General features: G+C 42.4%; 2 protein-coding genes across 7 annotated transcripts in view; one reads left to right on the top strand and one right to left on the bottom strand.

Annotated features, from left to right (window-relative positions):
* The window catches only part of LOC120299218 (glycerol-3-phosphate dehydrogenase 1-like protein), a 67419-nt gene extending 63302 nt beyond the window's left edge, over positions 1–4117 (bottom strand). Inside the window, exon 1 of the mRNA XM_039323809.1 lies at positions 4057–4117. The gene's annotated coding sequence lies outside the window, so the exon portion shown is untranslated. The remainder of the gene's footprint in view (positions 1–4056) is intronic.
* The window catches only part of OSBPL11 (oxysterol binding protein like 11), a 60843-nt gene that overhangs the window by 12324 nt on the left and 31679 nt on the right, over positions 1–16840 (top strand). For all 6 annotated transcript variants that reach the window (XM_039323802.1, XM_039323801.1, XM_039323805.1 and 3 more), the window contains 2 exons: positions 7776–7844; positions 10461–10636. In XM_039323802.1, coding sequence (XP_039179736.1) covers positions 7776–7844; positions 10461–10636 — 245 coding nt within the window. The remainder of the gene's footprint in view (positions 1–7775; positions 7845–10460; positions 10637–16840) is intronic.

Here is a 16840-nt window from a genome sequence, read left to right as displayed (position 1 = left end):
AGGCTTGTTCTGGTTTGCTTTTCTGTGGCTTATTTCATGTCCAAACCTATTTGGACATGAAGTGGAAGAAAACAAACTGTAGATGGAAGACAAGCCAGCAATTTCATGGCCGATGCAGCAAATCAGGATGAACATGAAGCAGGATTTAATACTAGGTATGGATATCAATAAAGGAGAATATTTGTAGCTCAAGGTTGAAATGAGGTATGAATATGTCTATCGCGGGAGCTGTTAATAAAGCTACTCTCCATGAATTAATCTACGGATCTGTAAAAAGTTTTATCCCCAAACTATGAATTCCTTGTTATACATGTATGATAAAATGTTTAAAAATATTAATTTGTTTTAATTAAATTATTATTATTATTTTGCCCAATATTGCAAACAATGGGGAAACCTTTGGGTAGTTTTTCCATATCTCCATATTATTTTTTTCCCTCCTTTTCTACATGTCTTTTCATTTTGAGGGAAATGCTTTAAAATAAATTTTTTGAAAAGAGTTTTAAATTCTTGTAGGGAAGGATTTTGGGTGATTCCCCTCACCCCCCCTTTTCTGCCTCAAAATCTTTTTCTTCCAGATCACATTATCTGAATCAGACATGATCAAATGGGGCTGTACCATAAATTTATTTGCAACATTATGATACCCTTTTATCTTCATTTCCTTTTCTAATAGTACTCCATAAAGTTGAATGCACATCTTTTTTTAATTGTTGCAGCATTTATGTGATGCAGTTATCTAGATCAGTGTTTCCCAAACTTGACAATTTTAAGGCATATGGACTTCAACTCCCAGAATTCCACAGCCAGCAACGCTGGCTGTGGAATTCTGGGAGTTGAAGTCCTCATGCCTTAAAATTGTCAAGTTTGGGAAACACTGATCTAGATGAGTACTACAAGATGTTTTCCTTTGGAGTGACAAACAGTTCTGACCATTGTAAATCTAAATTTACAATTATTTTCCTCCTGTGCATGTTTTTCTTTGGTCTCAAAGAAATAAACAGAAAGGTAGAATAGATGCTTTCTTAGAAGAATAAGAAATTGGAAACTTCATAAGAAGGTTGTCATATGTGTGTGTGTGTTTTAATGCTGTAAATCATATGTGTGAACATTAAGAGTTTTTTTTTTAAAAAATGAACACAGCTAGACAGTGTGCTTTGCAGGAAACCAGTAAATAAATATTTGTAACCCCGAGTTTCATTAATATAGGCTAGAATAGGTGAATTGGCATGCCTTGTCTTAGAAGACAGTATAGATATAATGGATGTAACCAAAACCTGATGGATTTGAGAAAATCAATTGGCAACTGGTTACAAACTCTGTAGAGAAGATGGCAAAGGCATGGGGCAGGGTATTAAAAAAATAGGTGGATAAAGGTAAGTCAATAAATATAATCTGATTTTTTTTTAAAGCCTATGATAAAATCCCTCATCAAAGACTTTTCAGTAAACTTAACAGCCATGGAATAAAAGAGCAGATCCTCTCGTGGCTAAGCAATTGGCTGAACAGAAAACAAAGAATAGGTGTACAGGTAGTCGACCTACAACCACAATTGTGCCCCAAAATTTTTGTTGCTAAGGGAGACAGTTGTTGAGTTTTGCCCCATTTTATGATCTTTTTTTGCCACAATTGTTAAGGGAATCACTGCAATTTTAAGTTAGTAGCACGGTTGTTGAGTGGATCTGGCTTCCCCATGGACTTTGTTTTTCAGAAGGTCACAAAAGATGATCACATGACCCAGGACATTGCAACTGCCACAAAAGACATGCCAATGGCCAAGTGTCTGAATTTTGAACATGTGACCACGGGGATGCTGCAATGGTCGTAAGTGTGAAAAATGGCCATAAGTCTCTTCTTTCAGTGCCGTTGTAACTTCGAACGGTCACAAAACAAATGGTTTTAAATTGAGGACTACCTGTAGATGGACATCTCTCACAATGGAGGGATCTAACTAGCAGGAGGTTCTGTCACAGGACAGGCGCTTTTTAACATATTGATAAATGATCTGGAATTGGAGATGACTAGTAGAATAACCAAGCTTACTGATGACATTAAATTGTTCAAAATGGGACTGAGAAGAGCTTCAGAGAGAGCTCTTCACATTACGGGAGCAAGGGTCAAAATGGCAGAAGTTGTTCACTGTGGGCAAATGCAAAGTGATGCACATAGATCCCAAAAATCCTAACTACTCATATAAATTAATGGGGTCAGAGCAAGTAGCGAGAAATGAGGAAAGAGATGTTGGTAAACAGTTCAATAAAGGTGTCGATAAAATGTGTGCAATCCACTGTAAAAAAAGGCCAATAGTATGTTAGGCATAATAAGAAATTGTACTGGAAATAGAGACACCATTATTGTAATGCCCTTGTATAAATCAGTTATGTGACCACATCTGGAATATTGTGTGCTACTCTGATCAACGCAGCTCAAAAAAGATATAATGGAGCTGGACAAGGTTCAGAGGAGGACAAAGAGGATCATGGGGTTATGGCAGCTTCCCATGAGGAATGCTACTGATTATTGGGGTGTTTTAGTCTAGAAAGAAAGAGAAAGAGAGGAGATAGGATTCAGGGGTACAAAATTGGGCATATTGTGGATAAAATGAACAAAGAGAAGCTATTTCTCCTTTTTCCAAAATACTAGAACCAAAGGCCAAGCCATTTTTTTTTAGACAATTTATAATTTAGGTTTGGAATTTACTAGCAGTAGATGACTAACTCAAAAAGCTTTTGTCTAGCTTCAAAAACGGGTTTGACCAATTCATGGAACTCATAGGAATTAATGGCTATTAGCCATAATGGGAATGTGATTGCTTCTGAGACCATCTGCTGGAATACTCGGGGTCTTTCTTGTGCACTTGATGAGTCAGGTCCAATCCTGCAGGGCACTGTGTACATTGTTGTGTTCTTACCCAGTGCATAGAATTATATCAGTATTAATAATTGGACAGATACAGATTGAACTTTTGAAATGTTGCCAAAGAATCCATTAAATTGAGAGCTTTTGATCTTCTGATGAGTAAGGTGATTTGTATATATAATTTGCGATAGCTTTTTCTTTTATGCTTTTAAAAATAGCTAGACTTTCTCCACGCCTGCTTTTTTTATTATTTGTATCATTTACCCTGTGTACCATGTTCCAAAGTTGATTTAGAAAAGCTCCTATTGGATCTCATCGGTGCAAATTATTGGATCTCTTATTTGTTTCCATGATTAACTTTGGAGGCATTTCATTTTCCAAATCGTTAGTAGAGCACCATAGTATTTCTGATTTATTTGGTCAGTAGAGGTTGATATAGGTATGTAAAGAAATGTAGAGATGATCTTGATAAATGAATGGATGAGCGATTAAGGGCTGAGAAATGGTAATTTAGTCTTAGGAAAGTGGAGAGCAGGGGAAAGAAACTCAAAATACCGCTTTGATTCTGATTGATATAAGATCAGGCAGAGAAAAACTTTGCTAGGCTTTCCAAATGGATGTTACCCTGTTGAGGTAGACAAGGTCAGGAAATGTGCACTGCAAGGATTCCAGGAATCAGCTGCTACATTATTGCTGTAGGTTATAATAACAAGAATCTTGAAAGCTTGTCAAGAGTTTCTAGGTGCCCCCATTTATATCAAGCAGAATCAAGGCAGGCTTATACATTCCTTCACCAAGGTTATCTCTACATTCCTTTCCAGGATAAGACTGGGCAGGCTGTCTGATGGAGCTACACTCCTGTCAGCCAAAGCAAAATTAACAGTGCCAAGGAATGATAAGGCTTCTAACTGAGAATATTTGAAGGACATCCCTAGATTAAGGAATAAAATGCTATCCTATTTATACACTGCATAACATTTTGTTTTTTGATCTTTACAACCGTCAGATCAGCTTCCTATTTTGCAAGTAGGTCAGCTGATAATTGAAAAATAAGAACTATAATAGTGATCTTACATATATCCAGCTTTTATGATGAATAGTTTAAGACTCTAGAAGATAGACTCAAGTTCTTGACAACCTGTGCCACAATATTACTATATGGAGGTTCTTCGTTTGTTCCACTTTGAGAATCCTCACCTGATAATTTTGTGTTGAGGCAGACATGGTTGAATCCTGTCTGCTTGCTTGCTTCTTTCCAGTTCTGCTAATTTTTCTGTGCTACTTCTCTGAAATTAGCTTATGGTTGTTAGTAGGAGGCATTGTGACATCAACAAGAAAGCTGCCAATCAGTGAGATGCTCCCTCCTCTAGTTTCATTAGATTTCAGTTCTGATGATTTATTGGTTGAAATGCTTCTGTAATTATTTGGGTGTTGTTCTTAAGATGATATTTTTGGAAAATCTAGTTTCAGCTCTGCCCCCCCCCCTCATATAATACAGGAGATACCAAAAGAATTAAGCATTTTTTAAATATGCAAGCATTCAGTGAACAAAAATAATTGTGTATAAAATGTAATATGAATTACTGAATAATTTGATTCCCATAAAATAAGAATTATTTCTATTCTACAGAAATAATTGAAATTCGAGGAGCATGATTGCCTCTCTTTGTGGTGGGGCCTGCCCTCTGGAAGGATCTCCCCCCCCATCCATGCATGGGCCCAAATCTGTTGGCATTACTAAAAAAATTAATGAGTTGGGGGCTTCCTTGGGTCCCAGGGCTGAGCTGTCTTGTCCAGAGGAGGCTTAACACTTGCAAGTTCCTGCTTGCCAATTAAAGATGTTTTTGTTTAAATGGCAGTGTTTGCTTTTAGTTATTTTGGATATTGTAAGCCACCCAGAGTCAGTATGTTTATATTGGATGTACATATAAATAAATAATTAGCCTCTGAGACTAATTCTGCAGTCTTTTAATCAGGATTTGAATTTAATCACAGTTGAGTCTGTAGAAGAGGCTCTTTGTCTTCTGTGCAGGATTCTATGTAGGATTTTAATTAAGTGAAAGTCCTGCATAGCTGATTATGAAAGCCATTTATGTGTTTAAATGGGATTAACTGCACACAGTAGCAAATACAGCATCGTTTTTACAGTTTTTCAGCCTTGATGTCAGTATGAATGAGCTCTGAAAGTGAGAAGAAATAATTTTTGAACCAGAATTCAGATTTCAGCCAAGCAGTTTCACGATCACAAAAAACTTTAAAAACATAATTTCTTAAAAATAGTTTACATTACTCACATGAAATTATTCCTGCAGCAGGCAAGCCTCAGTTTCATCCCAGGATTATTCTGTGGAAAAAAGAAATCAGAGCAGGTCCTTTTTCCTAATTGTTCCACAGTTGTCTGCCACAAATATTTTATCACCTGCTTCCAGATTTATGATATACAAATATATCACATTCATTCTACTGAGCATAGGCAGTTAATTTGCTCTTCATTCATACATTTTTCACTTTCTGTATGAATTATTTTGGTCTGAAACAGCTCATTAGAATAAGTGCACAATCAACAATCTGTGAATTGAGGGCATTATTACATAAAATATATTGTATATGGGTAGAATATACCAAAGATGGATAAATATATAATTTCACATATGCTTTTGGAAATTGTGACAAAATGGCTCCTGTTGCCTCCACTATTCTGAGAGACAGGTCTGTGACAGGCTTCTGAAAGAAAAATAGGTTAAATTGGTATTTAGCAGACATTTTCAAGTAATAATTGCAGTTACTTGTTTAGTTAAATCTCTTGGAATAGTTTCTCTGACCATTGAAGGTACTTTACATAGAGCAGGAAATAATGATAATTCAGATTTGCAAGACTCATTTGTAGCTTCTGATTTCTAAAATTTTCTTCAGGTGTAGCTCTACTACAGTGGTTCTCAACCTTTTTAATGGCGTGACCCCCAACCAGTCGTAAGTCGAGGACTACTCAACCGGTCGTAAGTCGAGGACTACTCAACTGGTGCAGCACCGTTTGCAGAATGGGACTTTTGGCGGGCTCAGCAGGGCAGAGACAGCCTGGACAATTCCTATTGGCTTTTGAAAGCCAATAGAATTAGACTCTATTCAAGAGAGTCTATTCTATTGGCTTTCAAAAGCCAATAGAATAAAAGGGAGTAGCACAGCTAAGGAAAAGGGGGGGAAAAAATGGCAGACTGCGTTGTTTGGCGACCCCCGTGAAATGGTCGTTCGACCCCAAATGGGGTCCCGACCCACAGGTTGAGAACCACTGCTCTACTAGGGCTGCTAATCTGTTATGAACTAATAAGGGGTTTAGGTGATTTCTGATATTGGCTTTAGTTCTTTATGTAAGGCCCTGAGTGCTAGTTGTGGAATTTAAAAAAATAGCAATTCCCTCAAGTTCTTGGAGGAATGCTCAGCTGCTATCCTATAAAACTTCTTGAACGTGATGTAGGAATATTTGTTCTTTGTGGTCTACTGGGCAGAAATTAATTTTGTGTGCCTTGAAGTATGTGTGTATGTGTGTTAAAAATTTTCAGGGACACCTTTATGGTACCATTGCATCACTTAGTTGTGTTAGAGCTGTCATTCACGTTAATTCTCAGTGAATTCTTTCAATTTTTGTTGGCGGCACCTTGTGGTTGTTAATAATTGGTACTCCGCTAGATGGCAGCATCTAACTGGCTTTGAACTTGAATGGCAAACCACTTCTCTGTTGCTGCCAAGAAAGGGACAAATTTTGTTTGAGGGAGACTTTAATATAATTCCTATGAAACAGTGCAAAGATGGATGCTGTGCATCGTTCATATAGAAGGACATACATAACATGGAGTTGGTCTGCTCTGTGATGCACATAATTTAGTGAGGGGTCCTTGGTGTTCTCTGAGCTTGGTTGTTTTCTTGCAGACATTTCATTATCCTAATTAGGTAACATCATAAGTGCCAGTTAGTGGCACCTACTTAAGTTATTTGTGTTGGCTGCTGGTTGCATTTGGACATTTGCTTAGTAGGGAGAATTTGCATATTTATAAAATGGCTTTAAAGGGGAAGTGTAACAGTTATAAAGAACTGGTGTACAAATCTCTTCTCTATTTATTGCAGTCTTTTTCTAGTATATTTTCTTATAGTTCTGCTTAACTTCTATATAATTGGGCATACCGCAAAGCAAAACATCATTATTATTTTCTAAGGATGTTTATGAAATCAAAATAAAGGTGATTGAAAATTGGACTCTTTTTTTTCTTTGCATTAAATGTTTTTTTTTAAAAAAAAACTAAGGGTTTTTTAATGTAAAATGCAAGAAAAGTTAGATATGGTGCACAAAGCAAAATAATAGTCTCCAGTGATGTTGATGATTTATGACATACACTCAAAAGTCCAAAAAGTGTGTATCGTTTCAAAATTCTAAATGTACTTTTCCTTAATTAATAGGGACCAGTGATTTATTTATATAGCTTAATTTTTAAAGATATTCTTTTAACCTTAATCAACTTCCATTTTCATAATGAATAGTAGTTAAAGTGCCCCAAAACATTTCTTTAAGGTTGGAAAGCTGAAGGGTATTTAGTAATTTAATCTTTAATATTGAAGGTTTATATACAAGAGATGTCCAATAATTTATTACTGATTCAGTAGTTTATGCATCAGTAATGTTGGTTCCAGTTTTCAGATTGGTAGATTATTTAAAGCATCTCAGTTCTAAATCAATTCTGCAAAGACAAACAAGAAGCAAGAGCTTGCAGGAATTTCTGTTTTAAAAGTCATTTGACATTTGTGCTGAGCTACGAAGTCTCTTCTATTACTCTATCAAATATGAAATTACGCAACATGTATGTGAGATATTTTAATTGTTGTTATTTGCCTATAGCTGATGAATTTTGTTCTTATATTTGCCACAGTGATCACATGGAAAACATTTCTGGCTATTTAATGAAATATACAAATCTTGTAACAGGCTGGCAGTACCGGTAAGTCTGATTTTCCAAAACGTCACTATTTCAGATGGAATAGCTTTATGCATCAGGCAAAAATTGTTGGAAATATTCTGATCGTTTTAGAAAATAATATGTGAATGAAGACTTGCTTTAGCAATAATCTTTTGTTTTAGTGCATGTATTTGATTTCCTGACCTGTAAATTTTTCATTGAACAAGAGGGCTTTGTGTATTTTACCCTTCCAGAGATAACGCAAAGAAAAATACAGTTATGAAATATATCCGAACATGGAGGTTATAGCATAGTTGCTATTATAAGCAACTGAAAGATGATTCTGGATGCAGTAATTGACTTTTAATTAGTCATAATGTTTACAAGATTTTAAAAGTTGGAGCTCATATTTTGAGATTTCTGAAAATAAGATTACAGTAAAATCCTACCTGCTGCCATGTCTATTCAGAAACAAGATCCATCGTTTTGTTCTGTAGTTTATTTCCTGGTAATATATAGGGACTGTACGGTAGGAATTTGCATTCTTGGTGTGACACAGTTACAACTATCTTTTTCTAGTGAATATTTGTGTGAATTTGAAAGCAAGATCTGAACTCTTGAGTTTTTTCAAGTTTGCAAAGGCTCTGGGGAAGCTAAGTTTTTGCTCTTGCTTACCATTCTCCTGCCTTTCCTTCTGGAATAAAAATTGTTAATGATATAACAGCATCCTGGGAATGTTTATACTCTTTGAAATAGTCTCTGAAGCCTGGTCTTAAACAGGAAAAAGAAAACATCCATTTTTTGCCTTCAGCCTATTTTTCCCCTCATGCTTTGAGTTCTGTTTGTTGAACATTAGGGGTCCATATTTCACTTGTTCCTGAGATTGGCAATGTAAATTGATTTTTCAATTTGTGAGCTACACTTCGAAATCTCAGAACATGCATAGTCTTGTTGAAATAAGAAGGCTCATTTACAACTGGTTCTGCAGTGATTAAACCATGCCCATATAAAATCATTGCATTTTTAATGTCTAAGAGGTTTTCTAAATGGAGTGGTAACTATCTTGATTTTAGTGGCACTACCAATGTAATAAAATGGAATCTTCTTAAGTAACGGAAACATGTTTCCTTAAAATAGGTTTTGTGTGGAGTAGTGTGCGGCATTGTCAGTCCTCTCATTTGTCCACTGAAGCTAAAAAATATTGTTCCATTTTTATAACAATAACAATCACAGCAACATTTGCCTAGTATACATTGCCCAATAGATCTGCCATGTCGTATGACTCGCTATTACTAAAATAGGGATTTTTTTCGATCAGCAATTGCAAGTTAGCTCAAATTAGGGAAACGTTTGGAATGTTATTTCTGCTTATTGTTGTCTTCACTGCTTCTTAGTTATATAAAAACCTCAGCTAAGAAATAGGGATATATTGGTAGCCATGGATCCTGATTCCTTATGATGTCTGCAGTTCCAGCTTCTTCTGTTTATATCAACAGTTTTTCAATCTAAGGATAAAAATCTCTGAGAATGTGCAAAATCCCACTTAAATGCCAGGAACATTGCTTTGGACTGGCTGATCGATCTGAATAGCACACCATGCCACACATTTCAGCTTCATGGAATTTTGAAGTCTTTTAGCAGAAGCCTCAGCGATAATATAAACGCTTCAAAACTGAATCCAGGCCTCTTTTTCCTTACAGACCTTTTTTTTTTTTGATATCCCAAGTATTTTCATCCTTGTGTTCATTTTTGAGAGTTGTCTTACAATGTGGTTGGTTAGTTTTGATGTATTGCCTTATCATTTGCTTCCCCGTTGTTCCAGGGGCTTTATGCAAACATGGCAGAAAACAGAAAACTCACCGGCTCAACCCCAAAGGCTGAGTCCACATTTTTCCATTCTCCAGTGGAAGATGAAGAACGGCAGAAGGCAGCCTTTTCTTATTTGGTCCCTTCCCCTGTACAGTTTCCAATGCCACGTTTCCCCCTATTCTGGCAAAAATATCATTGGGCACAAATGGCTGAGAGGCAGAAATGGTTAACAAGTAATGACCTTTGACTATAAAATATATTCCATACTTCCACTCTCTCTCTTAAAAAAAAAAATTGAGAGCGAGTTAGGTTCCTCCAGGAAGGAATTAAGTCAGGCTGCATATGATTTTGTTTAGATCAGGTTTTTTTTTGAATTTGCCAACTTTAAGATATGTGGATTTCAACTCCCAGAATTCCCCATTTCTCATGCTGTCTGGGAAATTCTGGGAGTTAAAGTTCACCCATCTTAAAATTGACGTTAAAAAACAACAACACTGGTTTAGATTATAATTTTTGTAATGGGCAAACAGCAAGCAGCCTTCCTCTCTCTGAATTGTGCTGTAATGTCACTGAACAGCTGGACAACATGGGTACAGCACACTCCCTTCAGCTCAAAGTCTTCCAAAAGAACTGCACCTTTTCCCTATTCAGCTTCCAGCTCACATCAAAGTGTTCGGGATTTTTCAAAGACTCTCTGTGCAGATAGTCACTAGTAGGAGAGGACTGCAGCCTCCTGGATTGAGATCTATACGTGGACGTATTACCTGAAAAGGGCTCAAATTTGGAAGTTAGCTGCATGTTTGAAAAAGTGGGGAGATTTTTGAATTTGCTTTTCCCTCACCATTACAGGTATTTTGTCTTAAACAATGAAGCTGGTCTCCTAGAGTATTTTGTGAATGAACAGTCCAGAAACCAGAAACCTAGAGGTACCTTGCAGCTGGCTGGAGCTGTGATATCCCCTAGTGATGAAGATTCTCATACCTTTACAGTGAATGCTGCAAGCGGAGAACAGTATAAACTGAGAGGTACAGGGTTGTTGTTTTTTTAATAGTTCCATTGTTGTTTGTTCACTAGGATGCAATCCTGTTTCTTTGTTTTGTGGTCTGTATTGGCCTTTGCCTTCATTCTGTCTGAATTCAGGCAGGGTATTTGTTGGTATAAAGAAAGAGAGAGAAGCAGTCACGTTATAGAAAATAAAATAATAAAAGGTATTTTTCTCCAGCAGGATGGCTGTAGAGTCCAATGGATGGGTTCTATGACGGCCTTCCTGCCTGGCAGACTGGGTAAAAACTTCGGCCACACCCCTTCCTTTGGGCGTGACCCCAGTTTTGACTCAGTCTCGAAGCCTGGTAGAAGTGCGAGAAGCAGCTCTCAGAACACAAAAAGGAATTTACTCCAAAAAAAGCGAAAGGAATCCCTTCCTCCTTCCAATTTGAAAGAAAGGTTGTCTAGCAACAGATAGGAGTTTGAAGAGTGCAGCCAGGATCGCCGGAGTGGTGAGAGGGGCGTCAGGGCGGCTAGCCGGGGAGGCTTGGAACGGGGCCGGATCGCTCGTCGATACCCGGCCCGCTGAGCAGCTGTTTGGCGCGGGGACCGCGTAGCGTCGGAAGAGCTCAGCCGGGTTGCTCGCCGCCCTCCGGCCCGACAAACAGCTCAGGGGCCGATTCAGCTCGGCCGAAGGGACGAGGCGCCGCTCAGCGCGAAACAGCTGAGCTGCGCGGGAAGCGGCAAACCGCGGCGCCGCTCGGCACCGATCAGCTGAGCGGCGCGAGAAGAGCCCAGCGCCGTTTCTTTCTCCTCAGAGGAAAGGCGCAGCCCCCTTAAGACCAAAAGAGTTACCTTATTGTTGATTTGAAAATTCCGCCATTGCTGAACCTCGTGGCTCCCCGGGTTGCTACTGGGAGGCGTGGCTTCCTCCCATTCGCCATTTTGAACGAGCGGATCAACCCGCCGTTTCTCCCCTGGTGGACGGGGCTACCACCCGGACTCCATTTCCTGGCAGACAAAGAAGGGATTCTTATGTAATGGTCTGAGGTTCCATCAAATGTTGAGACAAGAGGAAGGAGGAGGGAAACTGCCAACTGCTTGATCGTGGTCTGCTGCCACAGCCACGGACTGGGGGAGAGAGAGAGATTAAACTGCACCTTGACTAAACTAGGTGAGGAGGTGAGGAGGAATATTTTTTCTGACTGTTCCTATAGTGACCTTTAGTCACTGCCTTGCAGGATCTTCTGTCAAAAGAATCCTGTCTGTCCGGCCATTGTTTGTATAGGCAGAAGAGGGCAACAGCTCCAAGCATCTGCATCGGATCTGCGTATCGTATTCCCCCACTCCAGGCATTGCCTACTCGGGGTGTCTGGCACAATGGCAGACAATGTCTCGTATTCAGTCACACAGGTCCCTCAATTGTCCCCCCCACAGCAACAACAAAAACGCAGATCCTCTGAATCAGAGGTGGGGGGGAAGAAGAAGGCTAAAACAAAGCACCTTACTCAGAAGGGACAGTCCAAAACGGCTGAGCGAGAGGCTTTGAGGAGACATTTGGCTTTAGAAAGACAAATTAGCAGGGCACAGAGAACCAACCCCAACGGGACAAATATGGTTTCCCCTGTCCCTGGGGTGGCACCCAGTTCAGAACCTACTGCCGAGGAAGTGCTCAAGACTTGGTCTCCTCCTGGGGAAACTGAACAGTTAGATTCCTCCACTCACTCCTCACCAGCTTCTTCACCCGACCACACTCCAGCGTGTCACCCCAGCGACAAAGCGCAGGAGAACATGTGGTCAGCACAATTCCAGGCATTCATGCAGGATGCCTTGTCCCAGTTCATGGCTTCTAAGGGACAAGTGGCCTTTCACACACCCCATAAGGGACGAGCTAGGCCGCCCCCTACCAGCATTTCTGAGACTTCCTCTCAAATAGGAGAGGGTGACTCATTAGACCTTGACATGTCAGACATGCCCCTCTCGGAGGATGAGGAGACCGCACCTGAGCAGGCGACGAGCTCTGGCCTCTTTAACCCAGCGCTCCTTAAATCACTCCTGATTAAGGCAGTCTCTACGGTCAGCCTAACATCAGTACAGGAAGAGAAGCCCTCTACAAGCAAGGAGGCCAATCCTCTATTTGCCAAAAAGGTTCCACAGGATAAGTACATTCCATGTCCGGAGGTCTTCATGACCACGGTGGAGGAACAATGGTCCTCACTTGCAAGCCCACCGGCACCTAACAGCACGGAAAGAAAGCTTTTCAACCTATCTCCCTCCTTCTCGAACATGTTAGAGGTTCCCACTGTAGATAACCCATTGATCTCATTATTTTCTACCTCCGCGATTCCAGGAGACATGGCGGAGGTCTTGAAACCCGAGGAGAAGAAATTTGAACACTCCCTCCGTCGTTCCCACACGGCTGCAGCCTGGGCGGCCAGAGCAGCCACTTCATCATCATTCTTCGCGAGGGCCTGTATCATGTGGCTGAGGGAACTGCAAGGCACGGTGCCTCCAGACCAGGTCAGAGTACACCAAACATTGGCCAAGCTCCTCGCGGCTTCCCAATTCGTGTCTGACGCTTCGCTGTACGCAACAAAGTATGCGGCAAGATCCATTGCGGCCACAGTGGCCTCGCGTAGGCTACTGTGGCTCAAAAATTGGAAGACAGACCTGAGGTCCAAATGGCGTCTCTCGACATCCAAATACAGCGGAGAAACCTTATTTGGTTCCATACTGGACCCACATATCAGCGAAGGCAGAGACAAGAAGAAAATTCTAGTACATCCATCAAAGAAGTTAGACAGGAGAGGCAGTCTAGATTTCCGGAGACAGGGCTCCCGTTCAGGAAGCCCCTGGGAATGGAGACAGCCCTTTCGATCAGGGCAATCCTGGGACTGGTCCAGAGGCTCACGATCCTTCTACCCGAGACAGGATCGACACCAGGATCGCCAAAGCCCGGGAGCCAGAGGCCAGTTCCAGTCCAGACGTCCATATAGGGGAGCGGGGAGCAGATCCTTTAAGCGTACCAAGTGACGCCAAACAGGACACTCCCATCGGGGGTCGGTTAGGAAATTTCATCGAGGTCTGGGAGCAGACCACTACCGACGCCTGGGTCCTGGAAACGATCAGGCATGGCCTGACCTTAGACTTTTGCTCTCCCCCACCAAACCGGTTCATCAGATGCCCCATCTCCAGAAAGGTACACAAGACAAGGCTGATAACTTCGGCCATAGCCCACCTCCTGTCAATTCGGGCCATAGAGAGGGTACCAATGGAAGAGGAAGGAAGAGGATTTTATTCCATCCTCTTCGTTATCCCGAAAACATCAGGAGGGTGGAGAGCAATATTGGACCTAAAGGGCCTGAATTATTACATAAAGTACAGAAGGTTCAAGATGCACTCCTTGAAATCCATCCTAGCCAGCATCAGGGAAGACAATCTACTATCCTCAATAGACCTCACAGAGGCGTACCTACACATTCCCATCCATCCCAGCTACCGGAAATTCCTCAGATTTACCTACGCGGGCCGGCATTACCAATACAGGGCCCTACCCTTCGGGCTATCCTCAGCACCAAGGGTGTTTACCAAAATCCTAGTGGTAATAGCGGCCCATCTCAGGCTGATGCCGGTTCGCGTACAGTTCTATCTGGACGACATCTTGATTCAGTCCAGATCTCAGGAACAAGCAAGGGCAGATCTCAAGACCACAATCCAAACCCTACAGGGGCATGGGTTCTCGGTCAATTTAAACAAGAGCCACCTCACCCCCTCGAGACTGCAACACCTAGGCGCAGTGATAGACACGTCACAGTGCAGGGTATACCTTTCCCAGGAGCGACTGATCAGCATATCCAAGCTAATTCACCAAATTCAAAAGATCAGGAGAGTGCCCTTGATACAGCTCTCGAAACTCCTGGGAAAGATGATATCTTGCATGGGCATCATCCCATGGGCAAGGCTCCACTCGAGGGAGTTACAGTGGTTCCTTCTACCCTACCAGAGGAGGAACCTCAGCACCTCCAACAGGAGAGTGCGGTACCAGTACAGGTGAGGAGATCACTAAAATGGTGGCTATCCCCCACGACACTCAAGGGGAGCATATTCAGGGAACCGAACAGGGTCACACTCACGACAGACGCGAGCTTGTTCGGATGGGGAGCCCACCTGGGAACCCAGATAGCACAGGGCCAGTGGGGACAGGAGGACCTGTCACACAGCATCAACTGGTTAGAACTCCGGGCCATCCACCTGGCTCTTCGTCATTTCTCACACCTAGTAACGAGGAGGCACGTCCTCGTACTAACAGACAATGTAGCAGCCAAGGCACATGTAAACAAGGAGGGAGGACCGCGATCAGTGGAACTGATGAAGGAGGCATTGGTTCTGGCTCGCTGGGCAGAAACCAATGTGAGTTCCATCAGAGCGGAACACATCTCAGGGGAGACAAACACCCAGGCAGATTCCCTGAGCAGAGCCAAGGTGGACCAGTCGGAATGGCGTCTGGATCCAGCTCTGTTCGAGGAGATCTCCCGGAGATTCGGACAACCGCATCTAGATCTATTTGCCAACCACATGAACACACAGCTTCCCAGGTTCTTCTCCAGATTCCCGTCTCCGGGATCGGAGGGAACGGATGCTCTCAGGCGTCGGTGGCCGGAGCAACTGCTGTACGCCTTCCCACCGCTGCCTTTAATACCGGCGACCATACGCAAGTTGATCCTGGAAGGCGCAGAGATAGTCTGCATTGCCCCTCATTGGCCACGGCGCCCGTGGTTTGCCGACCTCGTGGACCTTTCGATATCACCCCCGTGGAGGATTCCCCGGGACAGGGTAAGGCTCAGCCAGGGCAAGCTGGCACACCCAGACCCCCAGTGGCTACAACTAGCCGCCTGGCATTTGAGCGGCAAAGCTTAGCCAAACAATCTTATTCGGCAGGGGTGATATCGATCATACAGGCATCACGAAGAGCGTCCACTAACAGGATTTACGACGCTAAATGGAAGGGGTTTTGTAGGTGGTGCGTCCCTCTTCGCCTAGATCCGACCGCAGTATCCATCCCTAATATCCTAGATTACCTCTTGGAGGGTCTTAATAAGGGCCTATCAGTCAACACTATCCGCAGACAGATATCGGCTCTTTCAACTGTACTCTCCTGCGACAACTTAACCTCCCTAGCGCAACATCCAGCGATTAATGCATTTTTAAAAGGGGCAACTAACACAAAACCCCCCGTCATACACAGGTACCCGTCTTGGAACCTGCCTAAGGTCCTTCTAGCCTTGACATCAGCACCCTTCGAGCCCCTCGAATCTTGTTCCCTCCATCACCTATCACTGAAGGTAGCTTTCCTTGTGGCAATTACTTCAGCAAGGAGAATTTCAGAACTAGCAGCACTGTCAGTAAGGAAGGATCTATGTACCTTCTTCAAGGACAAGGTCGTTCTTAGACCAGATCCGGCCTTCATTCCGAAGGTAAATAGCATCTTTCACAGATCTCAGGAACTGACTCTTCCTGATTTCTGTCCAAAACCCAAACATAGGCTAGAACATAGATGGCACAAACTGGACGTGTGGAGAGCGCTGTGTTTCTACGTGAAACGCACTTCGGCCTTCCGAAAGACCGAAGCATTATTTGTGTCTTTTCAACCATCATCTATGGGAAAGAAGGTCTCTTCTTCTACCATAGGCAGGTGGATCAGAGCCTGCATAGCACAAGCCTACACCTCGCAGGATCTGCCAGCACCCACTCATGTGACTGCCCACTCAACTCGGAGCGCAGCCACATCTGCGGCGTGGCTAACGCAAGCACCGGTAGAAGAAATTTGCAAGGCCGCAACCTGGTCTTCACCTTCGGTTTTCATCCGGCATTACCATTTAGATTCCCTTGCAGCAGCAGACGCGGCCTTTGGCAGAAGAGTCCTTCAGCAAGTCGTATCTGCTCAGAGTTCGGTAGCCTAGACATTCCCTCCCAGGGGGACATGAGGGCTTTGGTATGTCCCATCCATTGGACTCTACAGCCATCCTGCTGGAGAAGGGGCGTTGTCTTACCTGAACGCCTTTTCTCAGCAGGATGATGTAGAGTCCAAGCCCACCCAAAGGTTAGGTCTAGGCAGGGAAATAATAAAGACAGGGAAATAATAAAGAGCTGCAATGCTAATTCCAACGAAGTTTCTCGCCTAAGTCAAAACTGGGGTCACGCCCAAAGGAAGGGGTGTGGCCGAAGTTTTTACCCAGTCTGCCAGG

Source organism: Crotalus tigris, unplaced genomic scaffold (genome assembly GCF_016545835.1).
Source record: "Crotalus tigris isolate CLP2741 ecotype Arizona unplaced genomic scaffold, ASM1654583v1 scf7180000024282.1769268, whole genome shotgun sequence".
Taxonomy (NCBI): Eukaryota; Metazoa; Chordata; class Lepidosauria; order Squamata; family Viperidae; genus Crotalus; species Crotalus tigris.
Note: the sequence above shows the minus strand (reverse complement) of the source record. Positions and strands in the feature narration are given on the sequence as shown.